Source organism: Schistocerca serialis, chromosome 12 (genome assembly GCF_023864345.2).
Source record: "Schistocerca serialis cubense isolate TAMUIC-IGC-003099 chromosome 12, iqSchSeri2.2, whole genome shotgun sequence".
Taxonomy (NCBI): Eukaryota; Metazoa; Arthropoda; class Insecta; order Orthoptera; family Acrididae; genus Schistocerca; species Schistocerca serialis.
In genome coordinates this window covers 148,036,706-148,062,783 of record NC_064649.1, presented here as the reverse complement: position 1 = coordinate 148,062,783, position 26,078 = coordinate 148,036,706, and the positions used below count along the sequence as shown (strand labels likewise).

General features: G+C 44.3%; 1 protein-coding gene across 1 annotated transcript in view; it reads left to right on the top strand.

The window, feature by feature from the left end:
* LOC126428011 (acetylcholinesterase-like) overlaps nucleotides 1–26,078 on the top strand; it is a 780,456-nt gene that overhangs the window by 428,914 nt on the left and 325,464 nt on the right. Inside the window, exon 6 of the mRNA XM_050089893.1 lies at nucleotides 23,487–23,629. Within this exon, the coding sequence (XP_049945850.1) occupies nucleotides 23,487–23,629 (143 nt within the window). The remainder of the gene's footprint in view (nucleotides 1–23,486; nucleotides 23,630–26,078) is intronic.

Here is a 26,078-nt window from a genome sequence, read left to right as displayed (position 1 = left end):
ATTGTACCCTATTGCGTGGTGTGGCTGGCCAGAGTCGGTAAGCGGGTTTGGCGTGGCCTCCACTAGGCTCTGGGCGCACACACTCCACTCCACTCCGCTCCAGCCAACTTGCGGCCCGGCTGCAAATCCGGCTTACGCACTGGAGAGCGAGCGACGGGGTGTGGGGAGGCGGGAACCTGTGTCTGCCGGATGGCTCCGACTGTAGCAGACCAAAGGGAATACCTTCCCGACACAAACTGTTCACCGTGTCCGACGAGTCATTCCCTCAGCTGCTTGTGATGATGATGATGATGATGATGATGATGATGATGTTACGGAGTGGTAGGACTACATCGATTAGCTGCACTATGCCATATTGTCGAAAACTGACATATTGAGGCCGTGACTGTGTACAAAATACAAGTTTAATCATGCAAAGAACAAAACAGGAACCAGCAACTATTAGTAACGCTACCTACTTACGTAAATAGCGCCGTTACCGGTTTCGAACCGACAGTTTCATCTTCAGACGGCTGTTCATGTTCAGATTAATTATGACGTCGTTTACAGTACATGTCGCCTGTTTTCCACCCATGTGTTAAAATAGTATATATATTGGTTGGGCCTATTATTAACAGTAATACGCCTCTTTTTGGCTTCAGTTAATAAGAATAAGGGTATATTATTTACCAATCTTTCAGATCGAAACTGACTGCAATATGTCGCTTCTTATTTTATTTAAGGTTGATTGATTATAACAATACTTTTTGAATGCAACCCAAATGTTATAGTTAACTACAACCCTTTATTCTGCTCATTGTAAGGGTCCTTGACTGCATTCGTGATATAGCCCACATAATAGGACTAGTATAAAAAATATTGTTGATACTGTTCATATTATAATTTCTGATGTTTTGAAAATAATTGCAATTGGTAGAATTAGTGCGATTTATACATCAAAGATTAGAAAAATTACTGCGATTAGGAAGAATCGAAGGGAGAATAGTATTCGTGCTGATCTTTTTGGATCAAACCCACACTCGAATGGTGATCTTTTTTTCCGGTCGTTAATTAATTATTTTGATAGCGTTGTTGCAAGGATTATAACAATTATTGGAATAATAAATCTAATAAAAACTCTTGTAGATAGAATTAACATTGTTTTTCTTGATTTATATCAAGCTTTCTGATTGGAAGTCAAAAGTACTATTTATACTAGAAAAACAATTATCTACCTCATCAATAAATATAAATATATAAAAATAATCATACTACATCTACGAAGTGTCAATATCATGCTGCTGTTTCAAATCCAAAATGGTGAGTGTGGTGTCACCGCCAGACAGCACACTTGCTAGGTGGTAGCCTTTATATCGGCCGCGGTCCGTTAGTATACGTCGGACCCGCGTGTCGCCACTGTCAGTGATTGCAGACCGAGCGCCGCCACACGGCAGGTCTAGAGAGACTTCCTAGCACTCGCCCCAGTTGTACAGCCGACTTTGGTAGCGATGGTTCACTGACAAATTACGCTCTCATTGCCGAGACGATAGTTAGCATAGCCTTCAGCTACGTCATTTGCTACGACCTAGCAAGGCGCCATTATCATTTGCTATTTATCTTGTGATACATGTACCGTCAGACCGATGTTCACCAATTATGGATTAAAGTTAAGTATTCCAGAAGCTACGTACCTTTTTTGCTAGTATAATTACTTTACCTGTTCCAGACCTCACGCCAGCCTACGTGAGCTTAAACGCGTGCCTTTCGGCTACCGCCTAGTGGCTTGGCTTTCTTGCCAAGTCACAACAGTGAGAATTGGTTTATTAAGTGTCGAAGTAGACATGTTGTTAAGAAGATTGTTCCAATAATTACGTGGAGTCAATGGAACCCTGTAGCAACGAAGTATGTTGATCCTACGATAGTGAAAGGTGCTTCTCAGTATTCATATGCTTGAAGTATTGTGAAATATAATTCTAATAGTACTGTGAAGAATAGGCCTCGTAATGCTTGAGTGTGGTTAGATTCTATCAAACTGTGATGTGCTCATGTTACGGTTACTCCTGAGGCTAAAAGAATAGCTTTATTCAGTAATAGAATTTGTATAGGATTAAAAGGTTGAATTCGTATTGCAGGTCATCATATTCCTAGTTCAATTGTTGGTGCTAGTCTTCTTCTAAAGAAGAGCCGGTTGCTCGGCCACCATTGACCAGACGTTTTCAGTTGGTGAAAGATCTGGAGAATGTGCTGGCCAGGGCAGCAGTCGAACATTTTCTGTATCCGGAAAGGCCCGTACAGGACCTGCAACATTCGGTCGTGCATTATCCTACTGAAATGTAGGGTTTCGCAGGGATCGAATGAAGGGTAGAGCCACGGGTTGTAACATATCTCAAATGTAACGTCCACTGTTCAAAGTGCCGTCAATGCGAACAAGAGGTGACCGAGACGTGTGACCAATGGCACCCCATACCATCACGCCGGGTGATACGCCAGTATGGCGGTGACGAATACACGCTTCCAATGTGCGTTCACCGCGATGTCGCCAAACACGGATGCGACCATCATGAAGCTGTAGACAGAACCTGGATTCATCCGAAAAAATGACGTTTTGCCATTCGTGCACACAGGTTCGTCGTTGAGTACACCATCGCAGGCGCTCCTGTCTGTGATGCAGCGTGAAGGGAAACCGCAGCCATGGTCTCCGAGGTGAGAGACCTTGCTGCTGCAAACGTCGTCGAACTGTTCGTGCAGCTGGTTGTTGTCTTGCAAACGTCCCCATCTGTTGACTCAGGGATCGAGACGTGGCTGCACGATCCGTTACAGCCGTGCGGATAAGATGCCTGTCATCTCGACTGCTAGTCATACGAGGCCGTTGGGATCCAGCACGGCATTCCCTATTACCCTCCTGAAGCCACCGATTCCATATTCTGCTAACAGTTATTGGATCTCGACCAACGCGAGCAGCAATGTTGCGATACGATAAACGGCATTCGCGATAGGCTACAATCCGACCTTTATCAAAGTCGGACAAGTGATGGTGCGCATTTCTCCTCCTTACACGAGGCATCACAACAACGTTTCACCAGACAACGCCGGTCAACTGCTGTTTGTGTATGAGAAATCGGTTGGGAACTTTCCTCATGTCAGCACGTCGTAGGCGTCGCCACCGGTGCCAACCTTGTGTGACTGCTTTGAGAAGCTAATCATTTGCATATCACAGCATCTTCTTCCTGTCGGTTAAATTTCGCGTCTGTAGCACTTCATCTTCGTGGTGTAGCAATTTCGAAGTAGTGTATATTTCTTGAAACTTACGTTTGAGTTGGCATGTTCTGAGGCATCAAGGGATCACCAATTTAGCACTGGAGGGCATTTTTTCATGTTATTACTCTTGACGTCTTTCTCGATTTAATTTAGTCTACTTTCGTCTCATGTACTTTTAATTTCTTCTAATATCTTTCGAGAAATGTTTCAGGACTTTGTGGAAAACGTGCGATGTTTCTGCTATTCTGTTTCTGTTAAATTTCTTCCACGTCTGGATTCTACGTTCAATGACCTGCCTACAAGTTGCTTTCTACCATCTATGTTAGCGTTTCGTAGGAGGCTGACCCTAAGACATTGCATTCTGAACTGTCTCCGTGAGGACTGTCCAATTTCCTGTTGTATTTTGATTAATTTCTTCAATAATTTTACCGTTGTGTATCTTCGAGTATTCTGGGGCCGGTTTTGTTCTGCGCTGTCTTTCTGTTTCTTGGGATTGGCCTAATGTTTACTTGTAGCAAGTGATGATCCGACGCAAATAATCCTTTGCGTGTTCTCATGTTCAAAATTTCTCTTGTACGAGGTCTACGTGATCGTTCTGGAGTTCTTCCCATACGGTTTTGTGCGGTTTCCATGTTGAGAGTTTCCGTCTTGGCTTTTGAAGCTGTTACGATATATTTTTTAAGTTCAAATTTTGACAATAATGTATAGGATGTTGCACACTCTTGTTGGTGCGTGTGTATGCTGTGTGTGGTCCTGTGATTTGTTTGTATTCCTTCTCTTTGCCTAGTTGTACACTGAAGTCTCCAAATACAATTTTAAGAGGGGTACGTACGTCCTATACCTACAGTATTAAGTTTTCAATATTGATGAGCCATTCTCAGAACAGTTGAGAGATAGAGATCTGAAATTTTTCGGAAGTTTAGTTTCACTCCTTTTCTGATTACTGAACCAGGATCACAATATACAGACAATTAATTAGTTAATTATGATTTTTCATAATTATGTTCTTTTTTTTTTTTTTTAAATGTCCCCTGTCAAAAACCGGTACAAGTAGAGATGTTTTGGTGGTTCAGCAGGTGCAGTATACTAAGAGGTAACATAGTGTAAAATTAAGGATATTTATCTGTTATAGTTCCTGAGATGATGGGTCAAATAATTTTAAAAATGTCATTTCCAGCAAATCAAGTTTAAACATTTTATTTGATATTAACTTACACATGGAGGAATGCCAGCTTCTCGAAACAGCCAGGCCCATAATCAGCATCCTGTTATTGACTATCCTGCAAACCTAGAAGCTTCCTTCTTTTCCTGCCTCTTGTTGCTTTAGTGATTCCCTCTGCTGCACGCTGCACTTTCATGATCGTGAGTCGATCCATTCGCTGGAAGGCTTGGAATGTGTTGGCTCCTGGAGCGATACGAAGTTGCTTTAGTACCCTAATTCTTCCCGTACTGCCATCAGAAACACCCAAGCATATTCATGTCTACAAACACATTTTTTGGTCTGCAGATCCAAATAACATTACTGAAAGACTCATTCGCGTTTTGCGTTCGACCATGGGGACATTTCGAAAGAAGATCTAAATGAGCTAACTCTCTAGATATTGGCTTAATTACCTCCACCAGTGCGGATATTATGCTGTTTTTGTGCCTAAGTTGTTCCTCTTTACCCGCTGCCTGAGCTTAGCGGTCCTTGCACCATGAATCAGCACCAGGTGGGCGAAGACCATGTATAGGTGTATCGTCAGTGGATGATTTGTGAAAGCATGTAGCCCACACTGCTCTTTCCATTCCTTGTAGGTCATGTGTGTTGTTCCTTATTGCCATGCCATAATACTGCTTGAGTTCATCAGTGTTTTTGTCTGGAAGTCTTCCTTTACCATCTTTCCATAGGATAACTTCTCTTTTCCCTTTGTCTGCTTCGGTTTTCGAAGGCGTTTCCCCATCCGTTTTTGAACGTGGCCCACGCATTCAGTATTCAAACAGTTGGCTTTCCACAACTGATTTGAATGCCTTCTAATCGCCACCCCCAAAGCACTCAGTGTAGCACTCACCTCTTTCCTGCAGTCAGGATCTGAACACAGAAACAAACTGCAGCAGCCTCCATACCCCCACTAGTTCCCTCATAATTTGTTTGATGACTTTCACTTGTTTCATTGTCAGCTGATTCACACTGAGGCGGCAGTTAGTCAGCACTGTGATTGCACTAGTGACAGTTGCATCTGCATTTTTTGATGTGTGACCCCTCTTCTGGCATGTACCATCAACTGCCACAGACAAGTCCGTCGTGTCATTTAATTCTACTGCTTCTTTAGCAGCGGCTTTCATAGAAGCAACAGCAACGGATTTGGCACATTCACCAGTTACTTCTGTGTACTTACTTGATCTGGTTGGTGGGTTTGGCAAGTTCAGCGTCGCACATAATACTTGGGCTGCAGTCAATCCTTCACCTATGCATCTCATTCCATACAAGAATCTAAAATTGCTTTCACACTTTTGAGAAACCCTAAATGACGTAGAGAGCCTGCATAGTTTGCATTGAACAACAAGTTTGTTGCCGGCCGGTGTGGCCGAGCGGTTGTAGGCGCTACAGTCTGGAGCCGCGCGGCCGCTGCGGTCGCAGGTTCGAATCCGGCCTCGGCCATAGATGTGTGTGATGTCCTTAGGTTAGTTAGGTTTCAGTAGTTATAAGTTCTAGGGGACTGATGACTTCAGAAGTTAAGTCCCATAGCGCTCAGAGCCATTTGAACCAACAAGTTTGTTAGTTAGTCCAGTCCTTGCAGATGTGTCCTCAAAGATGCTAATTTGCCCACCACAGACCTTACACGATAGAGCATCTTGTAAAACGTACCCTAACACGATCAAATCTAATGAAACATAACCTAAACTATTTACATGATCTCATTTGTGAATAAATAAATTCTCATGGTTTCCAAGTTTCCTCCTAAAAGCACTAGTAGGCGTGTCCTTTTCGTGTGTCTGTGAAAGATCTATTTCAGGATCAGCACTGGATTCAGATCCAGTCGTATGCTGATTTCCGTGGAAACGTCGCTCCTTAAAAAAACTCTTTCTTATCGTCTCGTTGAAAAGAGATATGAGAACGTGTAATAGTACACCAAACCACTATGTTTACAGTTCAACACCTATAAAACATTACACCCACATAGTAAATCCACAAGATGCATGTGCAGTACTGCAATTTCTGTTTACAAAGTGTATCCAACCTCTTAACATGAATTCAAGGAATAAATAGCTGAAACCTACAGGCTTGTAGATTGAGTAGTGCCAGAGATAGCAAGTCGATGCAGAAAGACCGGATTTTTTTATACTTGCACTACGAGGGTTGTTTTTTAAGTAAGGGCCGTTCGCGCGTATAGTCCCGTAGTTGGCTTGGACGCCGCAACAAGCCACCGCGCCACTTGCCGGCATCCTTCCCGTTCACACTGATGCAAGCTGCAGCTCTGTAGCTGACGTGTACGCATCGCTGTGCTACTTTATAACGTTTACGATTATTGAATCGCCCGCCGCGTGTGAGATACGGTCAGTGATACGTTTTTTGACCGCGAGAAGCCTATCAGCTGCAGAAATTCATCGTCAGTTAACAGAAGTTTATGGCTCGAATGCAATGAGTGAAGGTAAAGTGCGTCAATGGGTTAGAGAGTTTAAAAATGGCCGTCAAAATGTCCATGACGAAGAACGCTCAGGCTGGCCCTCTGTGATCACTGATGATTTGGTGGCTGCAGTCGAAACAAAGATTCGTGAGGACAGAAGATTCACAATTTCCACTCTTTCTTTGGAATTTCCACAAGTTTCAAGATCGGTTTTGTACAAAATTGTGTCTGAAAACCTAAGCTTTAAGAAACTGTGTTCTCGGTGGGTACCCAGACTCCTCACAGAGGACCACAAAGGGAAGAGATTTGCCACTTCATTGGACTTTTTGATTCGTTACGAGGAAGAAGGGGATGACATGTTGAGTCAAATTGTCACTGGAGATGAAACATGGGTGTCCTATATCGCTCCCGAAAGCAAGCGACAATCGATGGAATGGCGACACACAACCTCACCCGTCAAGGTCAAAGCCAAACAGACGCTGTCAAAGCGCAAGATTATGGCAACTGTGTTCTGGGACCGGCGTGGTGTTTTGCTAGTGGACTTTATGCCACGAGGAACGACAATCAACTCAGATGCCTACTGTGTAACTCTAAAAAAGCTCCGCAGAGCAATTCAAAACAAAAGCGCGACATGTTGACAAAAGGAGTTTTGCTCCTGCACGATAACGCTAGGCCTCACACCTCTCAAAAGACTCGGGATTTGACTGATTCTTTTAGCTGGGAAGTTTTGGACCGTGCACCATACAGCCCCGACCTTGCTCCTAGCGATTTTCACCTTTTCCGGTACCTGAAACACCACCTTGGCGGGCAGCTCTTCAATCACGACGATGAAGTGAAAGCGGGCCTGAACTCTTGGCTGTCGGAGCAGGCGGCCGAATTCTTTGAAGAGGGAACTAAAAACTTAGTTGTACGGTATGACAAGTGCTTAAATAAACAAGGCAACTAGGTAGAAAAATAGGTAAAAGTGTGTAGAATCAGAAAATAAAAGTTTTTTACTAAAGTATTTGTATCTTTTTTGAAAAATAAAAACGACCATTACTTAAAAAATAACCCTCGTATTAACTTTGAAATGATAAAAAGTACACTTGCAAATGGAATTAATCTACAAATGATGCATCAAATTATTCAGGAGAGATCAAATATTATTAAGAGGTAATAATCGGAAAATGTAACTTTTTGACACATTATACCATATGTACGCCACTCAACATGTCTCTGTAGTATTTTGTTTGTTAATCCTTCTATGTCTTCCCAAAACTCTTAGACTTTTTGCTGTTTCTTTCTGTTGTTCAAAATGGCTCTGAGCACTATGGGACTTAACTTCTGAGGTCATAAGTACCCTAGAACTTAGAACTACTTAAACCTAACTAGCCTAAGGACATCACACACATCCATGCCCGCGGCATGATTCAAATCTGCGATTGTAGCGGTCGCGCTGTTCCAGGCTGTAGCGCCTAGAACCGCTCGGCCACCGCGGCTGGCCTTCCTGTTGTGATCGTTTGTCGGCGCACGTGCGTTGATGAGAGTGTATCTCTTGTTTCCAGACTTAAAGATTATTGTGAGGTTATTGTGAGGAATCGAAATGAACGATGCTGTCTGTGACTGATTTGCGTACTACGAATCCTGTGCCAAGCATTGTTGGTGCTCCGCTTCCGATGGCAATTTTCTGTGTTGAAGTTGTTTTCGTGCGTCAAACTGCGCTGCTTGTAATGCGAGGGTTTCAGTTTGAAAATTTTCTAGGACATTCGTAGCTGTTTAAGTTCGCCGATCTGGGCCACCGTATTTGTGTTGAAAGTACCTGCATAGTGTTTGCGAAGACCTTTCGAGAAGCTCCGACGCTTCCCCTTTCCATGATGTTCCTGGTACCCCCCCCCCCCCCCCCACCCCCCAAAATCCGACGACCGGACGAGTCCAAGGTATTCACTGGGGCTTGGGGTAGTGGATATTTGATATAATCATTTCTGAAAGGGCCTTATTCCAAATTTTGACTAAATGATTTAAGAACGTACCATATGGTATATACATAGATAGATCCATCTTTCTGGATGAAAAGGGGTTTATTCCGCACGTTGTGAAAGTGGTTTTGCAACTTTGCTACAGCGACGTCATTTTTGAAAAAGGGCTTCACTCATGAAATAATGCCTTTTCAGTATTCATCATCTTCGCATACCACCTATCGAACACAATGCACTATACTTTACGTTTCACTTTTCGTAGTTCAAAAATGGTTCAAATGGCTCTGAGCACTATGGGACTCAACTGCTGAGGTCATTAGTCCCCTAGAACTTAGAACTAGTTAAACCTAACTAACCTAAGGACATCACACACATCCATGCCCGAGGCAGGATTCGAACCTGCGACCGTAGCGGTCTTGCGGTTCCAGACTGCAGCGCCTTTAACCGCACGGCCACTTCGGCCGGCCTTTTCGTAGTTCAACTGTTGTTATTTTTTAACAGTGTTGGGATATGTAAAATGGCGTCAAGTATTTAGTTGGAGCGTAGTGAAAATACGAAGAATCTTATATTCCCAGAAGTGTGTATTGTTTTTAATTTTGAAAAGGCTAGACCAGTGTCTATTAACAGGAACAAGATGCAAGACGTGTAACATTTACTTGATTACATTCCGCAAGAATATACGTAATTCTGTGACGATTCGACGAGATAGACTGTACATAGCGTTTCTCCTGCTGATAGATATGATTATGCAAGTGAATTACATCCTCAAGAAAAGGACCTTATTCTAAGATTTTTGACTTATTGTTTTCAAAGAGATTGCAAAAATTTATAAACTCCAGTAATGACAAAATATCTGTTTCATACTATTCTTTAAACATTGGAAACTCCATCCTGTTACGTTCCACATACTCACCCGCACAATGTTTTCATTACTTCCTGAAAATTTAAGATTTTTGAATAAGGTCGTTTCCAATAGGACTGCATCCTCTGTCGTGTTGTTTCGTCATGATTATTTTCAAGTTGAAGCTGGTTGTGGTGATCTCTGTTGGAATCACCTATGTTAAAGCCTTGGTTGTTGAGATCAAGGCATATTTGTAGCAGCTCCGCCAGTGCACTGAACAGAAGCTGACTTAGATCCGCTGGATGCCGAGACACACAGTACTGAGTTTAGGCCCGTGCTAACATTTTGTCCACGCTTGGTTGTTTCAATTCCTCATTAGCACCCATACATGGGTGTCCTTTCCCATGTGCGTGACATGAAGGGGCGCCCGATGGAGATCTAAGAACCCCACATGCGGAAAATATGTTTTATATATTTTTTAGTATTTAGTGCTTTCATAATGACACAGGAATATCGACGGCACTGTCACATCAAGGAACATTCGCCATAACGTTTAGAAAATAATCGACAACATCTGCAGGTGGCTTGTGTAGTATTGCTGTAGATATGTTGATGTAGGTGTAAATAACAACAAAATTAATGTAACCGTGAACAGTTGTATGTGGATGAAGTTGTTGCTTCGAATCTCGTAACGGTTCCGTTCTCGTAAATGAAAAGTTTTGCACCACTCCAGTTCCCAGAAATTCTCAAGATAGACCTGGACTGTGGATATTTTATACAGACAGAGGCCCTTTGACTGTTCAGAGATGTCACTAAACCCACCCAAAGATGTAAACAACCATGCATGAGCAAAGCCTTTTAGACGGACGGGGTCCGACAGCCGTTCAGTTCCAGTCATTCCACCAGGAAGGAGGTACACGGCTCGTGTTGTCTGTTGTTCATTCATGCCTAGACGGTCAATACCGCGGTTCGATCGCGTCCGTATTGTTGCTTTGCGCCATGAAGGGCTCTCAACAAGGGAAGTTTCGAGGCGTCTCGGAGTGAACCAAAGCGATGTTGTTCGGACATGGAGGAGATACAGAGAGGCAGGAACTGTCGATGACATGCCTCTCTCAGGCCGCCCAAGGGCTACTGCTGCAGTGGATGACCGCTACCTACGGATTATGGCTCGGAGGAAGCCTGACAGCAACGCCACCATGTTGAATAATGATTTTCGAGCAGCCACGGGACGTCGTGTTACAGACTCAAACTGTGTGCAATAGGCTGCACGATGCGCGACTTCATTCCGGACGTCCATGACGAGGTCCATCTTTCCAACCACGACACCGTGCAGCGAGGTACAGATGGACCCAGCAACATGTCGAATGGACCGCTCAGGATTGGCATCTTCAACCAGACAATCGTTCGATACGTGTTTGGAGGCAACTCGGTCAGGCTGAACGCCTGTCCTGCGAGTGCAGTAAGGTGGAGGTTCTCTGCTGTTTTGGGGTGGCATTATGGGCGGCAGACGTACGCCGCTGGTGATCAATGAAAGGCGCCGTAACGGCTGTACGATACGTGAATGCCATCCTCCGACCGATAGTGTAATCATATTGGCAGCATATTGGCGAGGCATTGGTCTTCATGGACGACAATTCGCACCTCCTTAGTGTACATCTTGTGAATGACTTTCTTCGGGATAGCGACATAGCTCGACTACAGTGCCCAGCATGTTCTTCAGACATAAACGCTATCGGACATGCCTGAGATAGGTTGAGAAGGGCTGTTTATGGGCGACGTGATCCACCAACCACTCTGGGGGATCTGCAACGAATCGCCATTGAGGAGTGGGACAATCTGGATCACCGGTGCCTTGATGAACTTGTGGATAGTATGCCACGACGAATACAGGCATCATCAATGCAAGACTACGTGCTGCTACGTATTAGAGATACTGCTGTGTACAGCAGTCTGGACCACCACCTCTGAAGGTCTGGCTGTGTGGTGACACAACACGCAATGTTTGGATTTCATGAGCAATAAAAAATGGCGGAAATGATGTTTATGTTCATCTCTATTCCAATTTTGGTTCAAAAGGCTCTGAGGACTGAGAACTTAGAACTACTTCAGCCTAACTAACCTAACGACATCACACACATCCATGCCCGAGGCAGGATTCGAACCTGCGGTCGCGCGGTTCCAGACTGTAACTATTGCAATTTTCTGTACAGGTTCGGGAACTCGTGGAGCAGAGTTGATGCAAACTTTTTTTTGACGTGTGTAAATAGCAGTGTTAGCAGTGTCTGGTTCGTTTTCTACAAGAGCAAGCTTCTCTGGCGTGTACTGTGTCTGACAATATTTATTAAACACGGAAACGTGCAAAACAGTACATACGTTGTCGTAATGCGGAAACGGAGCAATTTATAAGACGTGCAAAAGGGCGTGATGATTAGCTTTCGGACCAGTCGGCTAACTTTGTAAACTGTTCGCATGCGGCAGTGGTTAAAGTATACCGTGCCTGGGTAAATGGCGCTATCCAAAACCGGCACCGAAGCAACTATGGTGCACCACTGGCCATACAACACAGGCATCAAACGACGGGCGAACAGGCGTGCAACTGTTGAACAACATACTGCCCAGATGAACAGAGGGGCTATAAACAGTCTCACCTCAAGAGCGTTGCTGCTTAGGGGCCTCCGGAGCAGCCGCCTGGTTCATGCACCCGTGCTGACTGGTATTCATTGGCGACGAAGGCTAGACTTCGCACGCCAGTCCTGCAATTGGACGTCCATTTGTGGCTTCTGGTGGCCTTTTCAGGTGAATCACATTTTATGCTACATCGGAAGCGAAACGACCGGAAGCAAAGAGCCTGCAGCAACCGTCGGAAGTCGGAGGAGGGGACGTTATAGTTTGTGGAATGTTCGTGGCATTCCCCGGGCGATCTCGTCAGTGTGGAAGGCACAGTGCATCAACACAGGTGTGCATCTATCGTCGGGGGCCATATTCAGGCTTTTGACAGGTGGTTACATTAATGAGACTGCACAGTATAAAATCTAATTGTAACTCCCTCTTGACTGGTGTGCTATTAGCTTCAAGTAGTCTTAAGTGGTGGATAAATAAAAAACACTTCTCTCAAACCCCAACCTATCGGGAGAGAGGGAGAGTTTCAGTTTTAGCGAATCAAAATTTACGAAGTAAGTAAGTCTTTTTTACGTATGTATCCGTAACCATTTTCCACGCAAAAATGACAACATGGATTTTCTTGAATTACAGTGCCAACTACCAAGAATCAAAACAAATGTTTAAGGCAAAATGTATGTAGTATTTTATGTAGAATCTGATTCTGCAATAGAAAATGGGGGTTCCCATTTGAAATTTTAAAGTTGCCTCCCGCCCCACACTCCAAGGGGCTGCGGTGGCGGGCTAATTTTAGCATCAGCAGATGTCCCCCTCGAAAATAATCAACTATGGATTCTTTCGTGTGAAGCTTATTTTTCGAGTTATTCTGGTTTGTCAACTTAACATTTACAACCTGTATATTACACACATTACCATCGATCTAATCTAAGACTTTTATTACCATGAATGAATGTAATCTATTTTATTTGTAGTATATGCATATTGTGTTACCAGTAACTTCATTGCTGTTCAATTCAAGTAATGTATCCTTGATGCCAAACGAAATAATAATAAAAAAAAACATCCCACACAGTTTTCCACGGTCCCTGTCCGGTAGTAAATGAGGTGTGCCTGCTCTTGGTTAATGCCTGGTTGTTCTTTCGCATCTCCACAATGACAACAGTCGACTTGGGCATCTTTAGAAGGGTTGAAGCGTCCCTCATGGATTTGCCACGTCTACATTCGAAGGCCGTGACCTCTCCTGCTGTCACCGCTTATCTACTGGAAACACGGACTCTTTTAATATCGGTGGGTCGGCCTCTCGTGAAGTCTACTGGTCAGTTCCTCGTTACACGAGCGTGTCCGGATACTTTTGATCAGCTGACGTACGCCCGTGTCAGTTGGCTTTGTGGCGGGCGGTGGGAGAGGAACCTTGCGAGTGGGTGACCCAGTTGGCGGTAAAGCGCCATCGGCCGGCGGCTCATCCGGAATTCCGGGCGCCACTCACCCGTGTCGATTGCAGGTCGATATCGGCCACAAATATAGTCAGTCGACCGGGGTGGGGGCGGGCGTCACGTGCGAGTGACCTCAACTGGGCGGCCTTGGGGCAGTCCAGAGTCCGGGAGCCGGCTCTGACCCACTTGTCCCCGCACCTGTCCAAACAGCGCGTTTACGCGAATGCCGGACATTTGCCACGCCGGACATTTGCCGCACGTGCCCTTAGCGCTAGGATTTCACCCGGCTCAAGTCCCGCCCATTCAACCCCCCCCCCCCCCTCCTCGCCTATTCGTAGTGTAAGCCCCTCCCCTAAACAGCCGCTAGTTCCACAAACTAGAAGCTACATCAAAGTTCTTATCGTCACAATCCAACACGTTACACTGAGATGAGATTCAGTAATGATAAGAAATTTAAAATTTTCATTAACTTATTCACTTATTATAATACCTTTATTTGAGGGAAACAGCAGAGCAAACATACAGTGGGAAAACAATGGTCTTGAATCTGTCATGTCTGTAGTAAAGCCACGGACGCAGTCGACTAACTCTGTTGTGTAAAATCAACGTTATATAGAAATAAGTGAAAGTCGTTTGTTTATGTAGGCCCTCATAGTAGGTCACGAAAATTAAAGAATATAAGAATGCCATAAAGTAAAAATGCCTAATGAAAGCAGTAAGATATTTGCTTCTATGCCATATTTCGTTAGTATTTGCATGGGTAATGGGTGAATTTTAACTTGTAAATTATTCCGATGCCATACCCGCATTGTGATAAGTGTCCTACATGCTGTTGCAAACGTCTCAGGAAAATAATCTGTCGTTATTCTTTGTCCTGTCTGTTTTTAACCACAAGATTTATTAATTTCGTAAATGTCATTCAAATCATTTTTAAAAAATAATAATGATTATGTGTATGTTTGTCACAGAGCAGTTATGGAGCAAATAAATACTGCAGTGTTTCACGGCTGTAAAACGTCCTTCATGCTGTGCTAGTTCTTCTTCCCCCTCCCCTAAAACTTTTCAGCAAAACTATTCTGTGAATAACACGCAAGAACAGCTTGGATCGACCTAGCATGAACAAAGTAATTTTCATGCCATCTGGTAGTGAACATTGGTGCTTGTTTTAACAAGTACTGTCTGAGTTCTGAAACGTAAGTGTCAATTATACCGAAGTTCCTCTTTCTCCAAGAAAATTATTCTTTGAGGGTAGGTTTATCCTGTTGCAGCTTTGGGAACTTTTTCTCACACAGAAGAATGTTTTTTCATAGGCTATTCATCTGAATACAGAGTTCTCGTTTTTAAAGAATTCAGTGCTAAATTGTTTTCCCTTATGTTTGCTGTGGAAGTATCTGGCACAGCTGAGGACAATTGTCCACGTTTTTTGTAACGTGTTTTGTAACTATCTGGCAAAATTTAAGACCTAGCAAGATATTAATTTAACTTTCACTCCAAGTGCAGCCGAACGCGGTAAACCACGTGGGTCAACTGAAACGACGGCCAGGCGCCGAACAGAGACCGGGAAAACCGGGGGGAGAGACGGCCGGGCTTGTTCCGGGTGAAATCCTAGCGCTACCGATTCCTGGACATTTGCCACACTTGCCCCTTCGCCAGGTAGCGATCCGTCAAGTAAGGGACGCCCCTCCTCGTACTTCTTCTGTCCGCTTTCAAACCGCCCTCTCCACATCTTACTCGCTACAACCACTACGTAAGAGACCTTCTTCTTCGACATCTTGGCCAAATACAGAGCTTCTTTTCCGAAATCGAAATATTTATAACTTTTGGGAAACGAAAGCAATACCGACGATTATGTCAGTATGTAATTAGTTCTGCCAAGTATAAATATAGAGCCCTCTGTCTGTACGGTAGCTTCCTTTCACGCTTACTGATTGCGATAGAAACAGTCCATCGGCAGGGGAGCAACAAGAAAGGAACGATGTAAAGAGAATGCGAATGTACGCTAATCATTTCTTTTTGATCACTGCATTTGTGCCTACTTTAATTACTACAACTGCATGCCCAGAAGACAATAAGGAAAGAAGAAATGGGTATGTGAATGTTCGAAAAGAAGAACGACATATTCCATATTCAGAATGAGATTTTCACTCTGCAGCGGAAACAGGCTGTGGCTAAGCCATGTCTCCGCTATATCCTTTCTTTCTGGAGTGCTAGTTCTGCTAGGTTCGCAGGAGAGCTTCTGGAAAGTTTGGAAGGTAGGAGACGAGATACTGGCAGAAGTAAAGCTGTGAGTACCGGGCGTGAGTCGTGCTTCGGTAGCTCAGATGGTAGAGCACTTGCCCGCGAAAGGGAAAGGTCCCGAGTTCGAGTCTCGGTCGGGCACACAGTTTTAATCTGCCAGGAAGTTTCATATTCCATATTAATTTACTCTCTAAAATGCGATATCCCTTGCGGCGAAACATTAGTTAATAAAGTGTAGCGGGACAATGTTCAACACATGACTGAAAATACGTTCGCTAAATAGAGATAAGAACATCTGTGATTGACATGTCATCTAAAGTTGACGTACAATTTTAAAATGTTAGAAATAAGGAAATGAAGTAATACAGAATGCTATGCTTGTAACGTACGTTGTTGTTCTACATTGTTTAGCTCTGGTGTTTACAGGGTCACAGAGAAAGCCTCCTATGTTTTGGAGGTTCAAATGTCTCTGACCACTATGGGACTTAACATCTGTGGTCATCAGTCGCCTAGAACTTAGAACTACTTAAACCTAACTAACCTAAGGACATCACACAAACCCATGCCCGAGGCAGGATTCGAACCTGCGACCGTAGCGGTCACGCGGTTCCGGCCTGAAGCGCCTAAAACCGCACGGCCACACCGACCGGCAGTTTTGGAGGGAAAAGCCGTAATTGTAATGATCTGCACTACAACAGAACCAAGAAAAACAACTTAAGGAAAAATAATGTAATTTGGGTTCCAGCTCACAAGCGACATTGAAGCAGATATTTCCCGTGACTTAGTATGGGCAGAGGTTCTATTACACGACCGGGATAAATTAATAACTGGCTCCTTTTACCGACTCCCGGTCTCAGATGAAACAGTTGTTGAACAGTTCAAAGAAAACTTGAGTCTCATCACAAATAGGTACCCTACTCATACAATTATAGTTGGCAGTGACACAAATACATTTTCATACCCTATTGTAGATAGGAAACAACTTCCGTAATTGTTCTAAATGTTTTTCTAATTATTTTGAACAATTAGTTCACGAGGCTATTCAAATTGTAAATTGTTACGAAAACACATTTGACCTCTTAGCCACAAATAATCCTGAGCATCACGACAGATACAGGGATTAGTGAACACGCAGTCGTAGCGAGGCTCAATTCCGTAACAAAGAAATTCACCAAAACTAAACGCGAAATATATCTATTTATAAAAGCAGCTAAAAATTCGTTTGATGTCTTTCTAAGAGACAGTCTCCAATACTTCCAAACTACACTCCTGGAAATGGAAAAAAGAACACATTGAGACCGGTGTGTCAGACCCACCATAGTTGCTCCGGACGCTGCGAGAGGGCTGTACAAGCAATGATCACATGCACGGCACAGCGGACACACCAGGAACCGCGGTGTTGGCCGTCGAATGGCGCTAGCTGCGCAGCATTTGTGCACCGCCGCCGTCAGTGTCAGCCAGTTTGCCGTGGCATACGGAGCTCCATCGCAGTCTTTAACACTGGTAGCATGCCGCGACAGCGTGGACGTGAACCGTATGTGCAGTTGACGGACTTTGAGCGAGGGCGTATAGTGGGTATGCGGGAGGCCGGGTGGACGTTCCGCCGAATTGCTCAACACGTGGGGCGTGAGGTCTCCACAGTACATCGATGTTGTCGCCAGTGGTCGGCGGAAGGTGCACGTGCCCGTCGACCTGGGACCGGGCCGCAGCGACGCACGGATGCACGCCAAGACCGTAGGATCCTACGCAGTGCCGTAGGGGACCGCACCGCCACTTCCCAGCAAATTAGGGACACTGTTGCTCCTGGGGTATCGGCGAGGACCATTCGCAACCGTCTCCATGAAGCTGGGCTACGGTCCCGCACACCGTTAGGCCGTCTTCCGCTCACGCCCCAACATCGTGCAGCCCGCCTCCAGTGGTGTCGCGACAGGCGTGAATGGAGGGACGGATGGAGACGTGTCGTCTTCAGCGATGAGAGTCGCTTCTGCCTTGGTGCCAATGATGGTCGTATGCGTGTTTGGCGCCGTGCAGGTGAGCGCCACAATCAGGACTGCATACGACCGAGGCACACAGGGCCAACACCCGGCATCATGGTGTGGGAAGCAATCTCCTACACTGGTGATCGTCGAGGGGACACTGAATAGTGCACGGTACATCCAAACCGTCATCGAACCCATCGTTCTACCATTCCTAGACCGGCAAGGGAACTTGCTGTTCCAACAGGACAATGCACGTCCGCATGTATCCCGTGCCACCCAACGTGCTCTAGAAGGTGTAAGTCAACTACCCTGGCCAGCAAGATCTCCGGACCTGTCCCCCATTGAGCATGTTTGGGACTGGATGAAGCGTCGTCTCACGCGGTCTGCACGTCCAGCACGGACGCTGGTCCAACTGAGGCGCCAGGTGGAAATGGCATGGCAAGCCGTTCCACAGGACTACATCCAGCATCTCTACGATCGTCTCCATGGGAGAATAGCAGCCTGCATTGCCGCGAAAGGTGGATATACACTGTACTAGTGCCGACATTGTGCATGCTCTGTTGCCTGTGTCTATGTGCCTGTGGTTCTGTCAGTGTGATCATGTGATGTATCTGACCCCTGGAATGTGTCAATAAAGTTTCCCCTTCCTGGGACAATGAATTCACGGTGTTCTTATTTCAATTTCCAGGAGTGTATGTACTTGAAGACCATATGTGGCTTCAGTTCAAAGAAGTAGTATCAACAGGACTCGAGAGATTCATACCAAATAAATTAATAAGAGACGGAACTGATCCCCCGTGTTACACAAAACACGACACAAAGCTGCTCCAGGAGCACCGAAAAAGGCACGTACAATTTAGGCGAACACAAAATCTTCAAGATTGGCGAAGTTTTACTGAGCCTCGAAATTTGTTGCGGATTTCGATGCGAGATGCATTTAATAGTTTCCACAGCGAAACTCTCTCTAGAAATGTGGCGGAAAAGCCAAAGAGATTCTGGTTCTACGTTAAGTAAACCAGCGCAAAGGCTCAGTAAGCGATGGGGAGTGGGGGCGGGGGGAGGGGAGGGGGGAGAGGAGGGACCCAACCCTTCGGAGCAGGTAAAATCGTGGCAAATGTCCGGCGTGGCAAATGTCCGGCGTGGCAGATGTCCGCACACTGTTTACGCACTCTCCCCAGATGCGTTGCATGCGTTGCACCGGCCGTCTCTTAGCAGCAGTGCGGTCAGCGCGGCGTACTGCTAGCCGAAGGGCTTCTGATGATGATGATGATGATGTTTGTTTTGTGGGGAGTTCGACTAAGCGGTCATCAGTGCCCATACACAATCTGTACACAGTCCAACCTTACCACTTTCATGAATGGTGATGTGATGATGAGACAACACAAACACCCAATTCCTGGGCAGAGAAATACCCAACGCGGCCGGGAATCGACCCCAGGACCCCGTGATCCAGAGATAGCAACGCTAGCCACTAGACCACGAGCTGCGGACAAGGGGTCCAGATTCGATTCCCCGACGGGTCGCAAATTTTCTCCGCTCGTTTAATGGGCACTGTGTGTTGCCCTTAGGCGTCAAAGTTGACTTATCGCTGTTGAGATGATTTCATGGGCACGTCCCGAAAACTATTAAGAAAATAAAAAAAGTCCAAAATCTTAAATCTAATAATATCGAAAACCTCAATACCGACCTGTATGTACCATCAAAATGGGCGCAGAATATAGAGTTCAAGCTCAGGTCATCCAAAGCGGAAGCGATATTGTTTGGTCAGTCTAGCATCATTAACCAGAAATACAGGGAATAGCTACCACCTTTAACTCTAAAGGGTACAAATAATCAACTTCTCTCCTCGGCAAACAGTCTAGGAGTTAACAACAGATGAAAATCTAAATTGGACTGAGTACGCAATTGCAATGTAGAAAAAGGCATCACCTACAAAAATATGAAAAGCTCATCGCCATTCACCAGGAAAACAAACTTGTATACGTCCAGGTAGTGGTTACAGCGATGTAAGGTCTTTCTCAGAAAAGCTTACGGCGAATGTAACTGGTTATGAATGCCTGCGCGCATTATATCTGTGATCTTCAACTCTCTGATCACTTTTCATCATCATATGGATTCCGTAGAAACACTGGAACACTGAGGCAATACTGACCTTACGACCTATCTTAGAAGAAAGATTAAGGAAAGGCAAACCTACGTTTCTAGCATTTGTAGACTTAGTAAAAGCTGTTGACAATGTTGACTGGAATACTCTCTTTCAAATTCTAAAGGTGGCAGGGGTAAAATACAGGGAGCGAAAGGCTATTTACAATTTGTACAGAAACCAGATGGCAGTTATAAGAGTCGAGGGACATGAAAGGGAAGCAGTGGTTGGGAAGGGAGTAAGACAGGGTTGTAGCCTCTCCCCGATGTTGTTCAATCTGTATATTGAGAAAGCAGTAAAGGAAACAAAAGAAAAATTCGGAGTAGGTATTAAAATTCATGGAGAAGAAATAAAAACTTTGAGGTTCGCCGATGACATTGTAATTCTGTCAGAGACAGCAAAGGACTTGGAAGAGCAGTTGAATGGAATGGACAGTGTCTTGAAAGGAGGATATAAGATGAACATCAACAAAAGCAAAACAAGGATAATGGAATGTAGTCTAATTAAGTCGGGTGATGCTGAGGGAATTAGATTAGGAAATGAGGCACTGAAAGTAGTAAAGGAGTTTTGCTATTTGGGGAGCAAAATAACTGATCATGGTCGAAGTAGAGAGGATATAAAATGTAGGCTGGCAATGGCAAGGAAAGCGTTTCTGAAGAAGAGAAATTTGTTAACATCGAATATAGATTTAAGTGTCAGGAGGTCGTTTCTGAAAGTATTTGTGTGGAGTGTTGCCATGTATGGAAGTGAAGCGTGGACGATAAATAGTTTGGACAAGAAGAGAATAGAAGCTTTCGAAATGTGGTGCTACAGAAGAATGCTGAAGATTAGATGGGTAGATCACATAACTAATGAGGAAGTATTGAATAGGATTGGGGAGAAGAGAAGTTTGTGGCACAACTTGACCAGAAGAAGGGATCGGTTGGTAGGACATGTTCTGAGGCATCAAGGGATCACCAATTTAGTATTGGAGGGCAGCGTGGAGGGTAAAAATCGTAGAGGGAGACCAAGAGATGAATACTCTAAGCAGATTCAGAAGGATGTAGGTTGCAGTAGGTACTGGGAGATGAAAAAGCTTGCACAGTATAGAGTAGTATGGAGAGCTGCATCAAACCAGTCTCAGGACTGAAGACCACAACAACAACATGGACTGTTATCGTGGCTGCTTGCAGACAAGCGCAGAGATTTCCGTGGCCTCTGTCTTCGCTATTGTCTTAAGAACGAACATCACCCCCATATCTGTCCTCGATCTTAACGCTCTTGTCTGAACAACATGGTAGAAACACCCATTCCCATCAGAGGAAAATCCATTTTGTTCCATTCCATAGTTTAACCACTTTCTCGAAATCGTTCTGAGTAGAGGGAAGCCGACTGTGGGCGAACCTCCCGCACTACACTAGAACATCTCCAGCTTCGGAAGACAGGACGTGACACACCTACTGAAGCAGTAACAATGATTACCATTGTCTCTCTATGAATTCGTTGCCCCAGTACGTCCTTCTTTCCAGCCATATCTTCCTCATTTGCCAGTATTCTTAACTGGATCAGGCTACTTAAACTTCCTTTTTCCACAACACGCGATATCAGAAAACAACTATTTTGTATACCTATTAATACTTATAACATCTGCCACTATCTTCATTTTTTTATTGCGAAGAAGCCATCTGAGGACCACGTTCCCATTTCAGTTCTTCATTCTTTGTTCTTTTCTTTTCTACCAGTGTGCTTTGGTCTGTTCACTGTGTTTCTTCTTCTGTCTTCAGACAATTTTGAACCAGCCTTATTAGCTACCCTGCGTTGGAATCGTTCCATTTTCTATACTTCTTCCCAAAAGGCTTCTCTGTTCTTTATATGTTATGTCTTGTTTCTAAGTGCTTTTTCACTCTGATGACTCAGCTTGTTGTGGAATACTTATCCCACAAATATTTCAAAATCTTATTAGTTAATCCACTGTTTTGTATTTGAAATAAATGGCCAAAAAATGTCTTCTGTTCCTTACTGGGTTAAAGTATTTTCTATATTTTGGTATACTTCAGCATTACTTCGTAACATCCGCTGTTTTGTAGTCCTAATATTTTCCTTATAATTCGCCTTTCTAGTGCTTCTAATTTACCTAAATTGTAATTTAATCCCAAGTGTTACTTTTATATGGGTATTCTGACTTCACTACTGTGCTGTAATGCCTTTTCTTTTTGGGTAGGCATTCTTTATTCTAGAGGTGTTTGGTGATTCTATTTGATGTTAGCCTTTCCTCTATTGTAAATTTTTCTAAAGAATTTTCTTGGATTATTTCCCCTAGGTATTTGAATTTTTTCGCCGTCTCTATTTGACCATTATTCTTTTTCAGGACTTTCGGAGCATCCTTAATGTTTATTAAAAATTTAGTTTTTTCTGCAGAAAAAACTCTGAAGTCAATTCTGCTGGCTGTTTCTTCCACGAGATTTATTTATGTTATCGCAGATGCCACATTTTCTGAGAGTATAGTAAATTCATCTGCAAACGAAGGACAGTTGATTTCGATCTTTTTGCTCCCCTTTCCTAACCCCGTAGGCGATATGTTGAGTTCAATGAGTTTTTAGTTTCAAATTCTCACTGTTTGCTCTAACACACTATTAGGAAGAATTGGGGATACGCCGTCACCTTGTTGTACACCTGTTTTTATTTTGAAAGACTGTGAAATTTCTCCCTTATATGCTACTTCATGGACTGTGTCTGTAAGTGTTCACGGATTATTTTATCTATATTTGCTCTGTCAACAGAATCAAAAGCCTTTTTGAAATCCGTAAACATAACTACAATGTCCTTTGAATTAAGTAATCTGTGGCGAATTACTGAATTAGATTAAATATTTGTTCTGAGCATGACCTTTCCTAAAACGACCTTTATATCCTGTTTTGTAAAGTATTGGAAAATACTTTATTATTATAATTATTACTATTATGACTGGCTGCAGCAACAGCAGTAGTAGAAGTACCACCAGTATTAACTTTCTTAGTTCATAAAAAAATGGCTCTCAGCACTATGGGACTTAACGTCTGAGGTCATCAGTCCCCTAGAACTCAGAACTACGTAAACCTAACTAACCTAAGGACAGCACACACATCCATGCCCGAGGCAGGATTCGAACCTGCGACCGTAGTGGTCGCGCGGTTCCGGACTGTAGCGCCTAGAACCGCTCGGCCTCTTAGTTCATAGTTGGTATTGTTTATTCATATTGTCTCTGTACTTAATAGAGTACACCCTATACTTGATATTGTTTGCCGCATTGAAATTATTACTTCTTAGGTAACTACGATAGAATAATGTACTGTATGTGTGAAACCCTGGTCCGAACGAAGAGAGGGCCTGAAAGTGCTAATCACCTCAGAGTAAAGATATAAATAAATAGATAAAAAAAGCAGTTTGTGGACGGTGTGTGTGTGTGTGTGTGCAGGCACGTACTTCATCCTGTACGACTTCGTGGACTACTTCGACAAGGACGCGGCCACGTTCCTGCAGAGGGACAAGTACCTCGAGATCGTCAACACCATCTTCAAGAACTTCTCACCGCTCGAGAGGGACGCCATCATCTTCCAGGTGAGGCAAAGAGCGCCGGCACTTCACTTTACACTAGCTACAAAGTTCATTCAGCCACTCTAAACGTGGCGCTATTAGAACAGCGACATGGAAATACGCGAACAACTGCAGCTGCATCGATACTCCGCAGTCAGCTTTACGGCGCCTAGCAGAGGGAACCATGTACAACTACGAGTAATTTCCTTTCCTGTTACACTCGCAAATGGAACGAGGGAAAAACGACTGCCTCTGTGTCTCTGTACGAGCCCTAATTTCTCAATCTTACCTACGTGGTCCTCACGCGCGATGTATGTAGGTTGCAGCAGAATCGTTCTGTAGTCAACTTCAAATGCTGGTTCTCAATATTCTTCCCTCCAGGGATTCCTATTTGAGTTCCCGAAGCGTCTATGTAACGCTTGCGAGTTACCACCAGTAACAATTATAGCTGCCCACCTCTGAGTTGCTTCCATGTCTTCCATTAATGCGACCTGTTGCGGATCCCAAACACTCGAGCAGTATTCAAGAATAGGTCACACTATCGTTTTATATGCGGTCTTTACAGATGAACCACAGTTTCCTAAAATTCTCCCAATAATCCAAAGTCGAGCATTTCCCTTCCCTACCACAATCCTCACATGTTCCTTGCATTTCATATCGCCTTGCAACGTTAGGCCCGGATATTTAAATGACGTAACGGTGTCAAGCAGGGTTTGTTTTTCCTACTCACCCGCATTAACTCAATTTTTCTACATTTAGAGCTAGCTGCTATTCATCACAGCAACTATGAATTTGGTGTAAGTCATCTTGTATTCCACTACAGTCACTCAACTTCGACAGCTTACCGTATACCACAGCATCATCAGCAAACAACCGAAGATTGCTGCTCACCCTACCCACCAAATCATTTATGTGTATATAGTATAACTGTGGTCCTATCACACTTTCCTGGAGCAGTCCTGACGATACCCTTGTCTCTGGTGAACACGCGCTATCGATGGCTACATACTGGGTTCTATTATTTAAACAAACTGGGTTCTATTATTTAAGAAGTATCCTAGCCGCTCACGTATATGGGAACTTATTCCATATGCTGGTACCTTCGTTAACAGCCTGTAATGGGGCGTCGTGTGAAACACTTTCCGGAAGTCTAAACATACCGAATCTGCCTGTTACCCTTCATCTATAGTTCGCAGGTTATCATGTGACAAAAGTCCAACCTGAGTTTCGCTGCTTTGTGGACATAAGTTTCTCGGTCTCAAAAAAATGTATTCTATTCTAACTGAGAATATGTTCACGGATTCACTACTAAACCGAAGTTACTCTTATTGGTCTGCAATTTTGGGGGTCGTCGTTTACACTTCTTATATACTGGAGTCACCTCCATTTTCTTCCAGTCGCTTGGGACTTTTTGCTGGGCGAACAACTGCATCAGCCTAATTGCTATGCAATTTGGACCGGAAGAAGTGCTTTTATTAAGTGATTTAAACTGCTTCACTATTGGAAAACACTGTTTCTAAACTGACCCTTGGTCACATGAATCGCTAGTTTTGAGGACCGTATATTGGTACACAACGAGCTGCAGACCAGCGTAGATAACTGACGCAAAGCGCAGACGGCTGCCTTCTATGAAAAGGATACTGGAAAGTTGGTACCACGCTATGACAGATGTACACTTTGTGATCAAAAGTATCCGGACACCTGGCTGAAAATGACTTTAAAGTTCGTGGCGCCCTCCATCGGCAATGCTGGAATTCAGTACGGTGTTGGCCCACCCTTAGCCTTGATGACAGCTTCCAGTCTTTCAGGCATACGGTAAATGGGGTGCTTCCCATTCTTCACGGAGTGCTGCAGTCGGTGAGGCTTGGTACGAAGTCGGCGTTCCAAAACATCCCAAAGGTGTTCTATAGGATTCAGGTCAGGACTCTGTACAGGCCAGTCCATTGCAGGGATGTTATTGTCGTGAAGCCACTCCGTCACAGGCCGTGCGTTATGAACAGGTGCTCGATCGTGTCGAAAGATGCAGTCGCCATCCCCGAATTGCTCTTCAACAGTGGGAAGCAAGAAGGTGCTTAAAACGTCAATGTAGGCCTGTGCTGTGATAGTGCCATGCAAAACAACAATGGGTGCAAGCTCCCTCCATGAAAAAACACGGCCACACCATACCATCACCGCCTCCGAAGTTTACTATTGGCACTACACACGCTGGCAGATGACGTTCACCGGGCATTCGCCACACCCACACCCTGCTACCGGATCGCCACATTGTGTACCATGATTCGTCACTCCACACAATGTTTTTCCACAGTTCAATCGTCCAATGTTTACGCTGCTTACACCAAGCGAGGCGTCGTTTGGCATTTACCCGTGTCATGTGTAGCTCATGAGCAACCGCTCGACTATGAAATCCAAGATTTCTCAACTCCCGCGTAACTGTCATAGTATTTTCAGTGGATCTATATCTATGTCTACA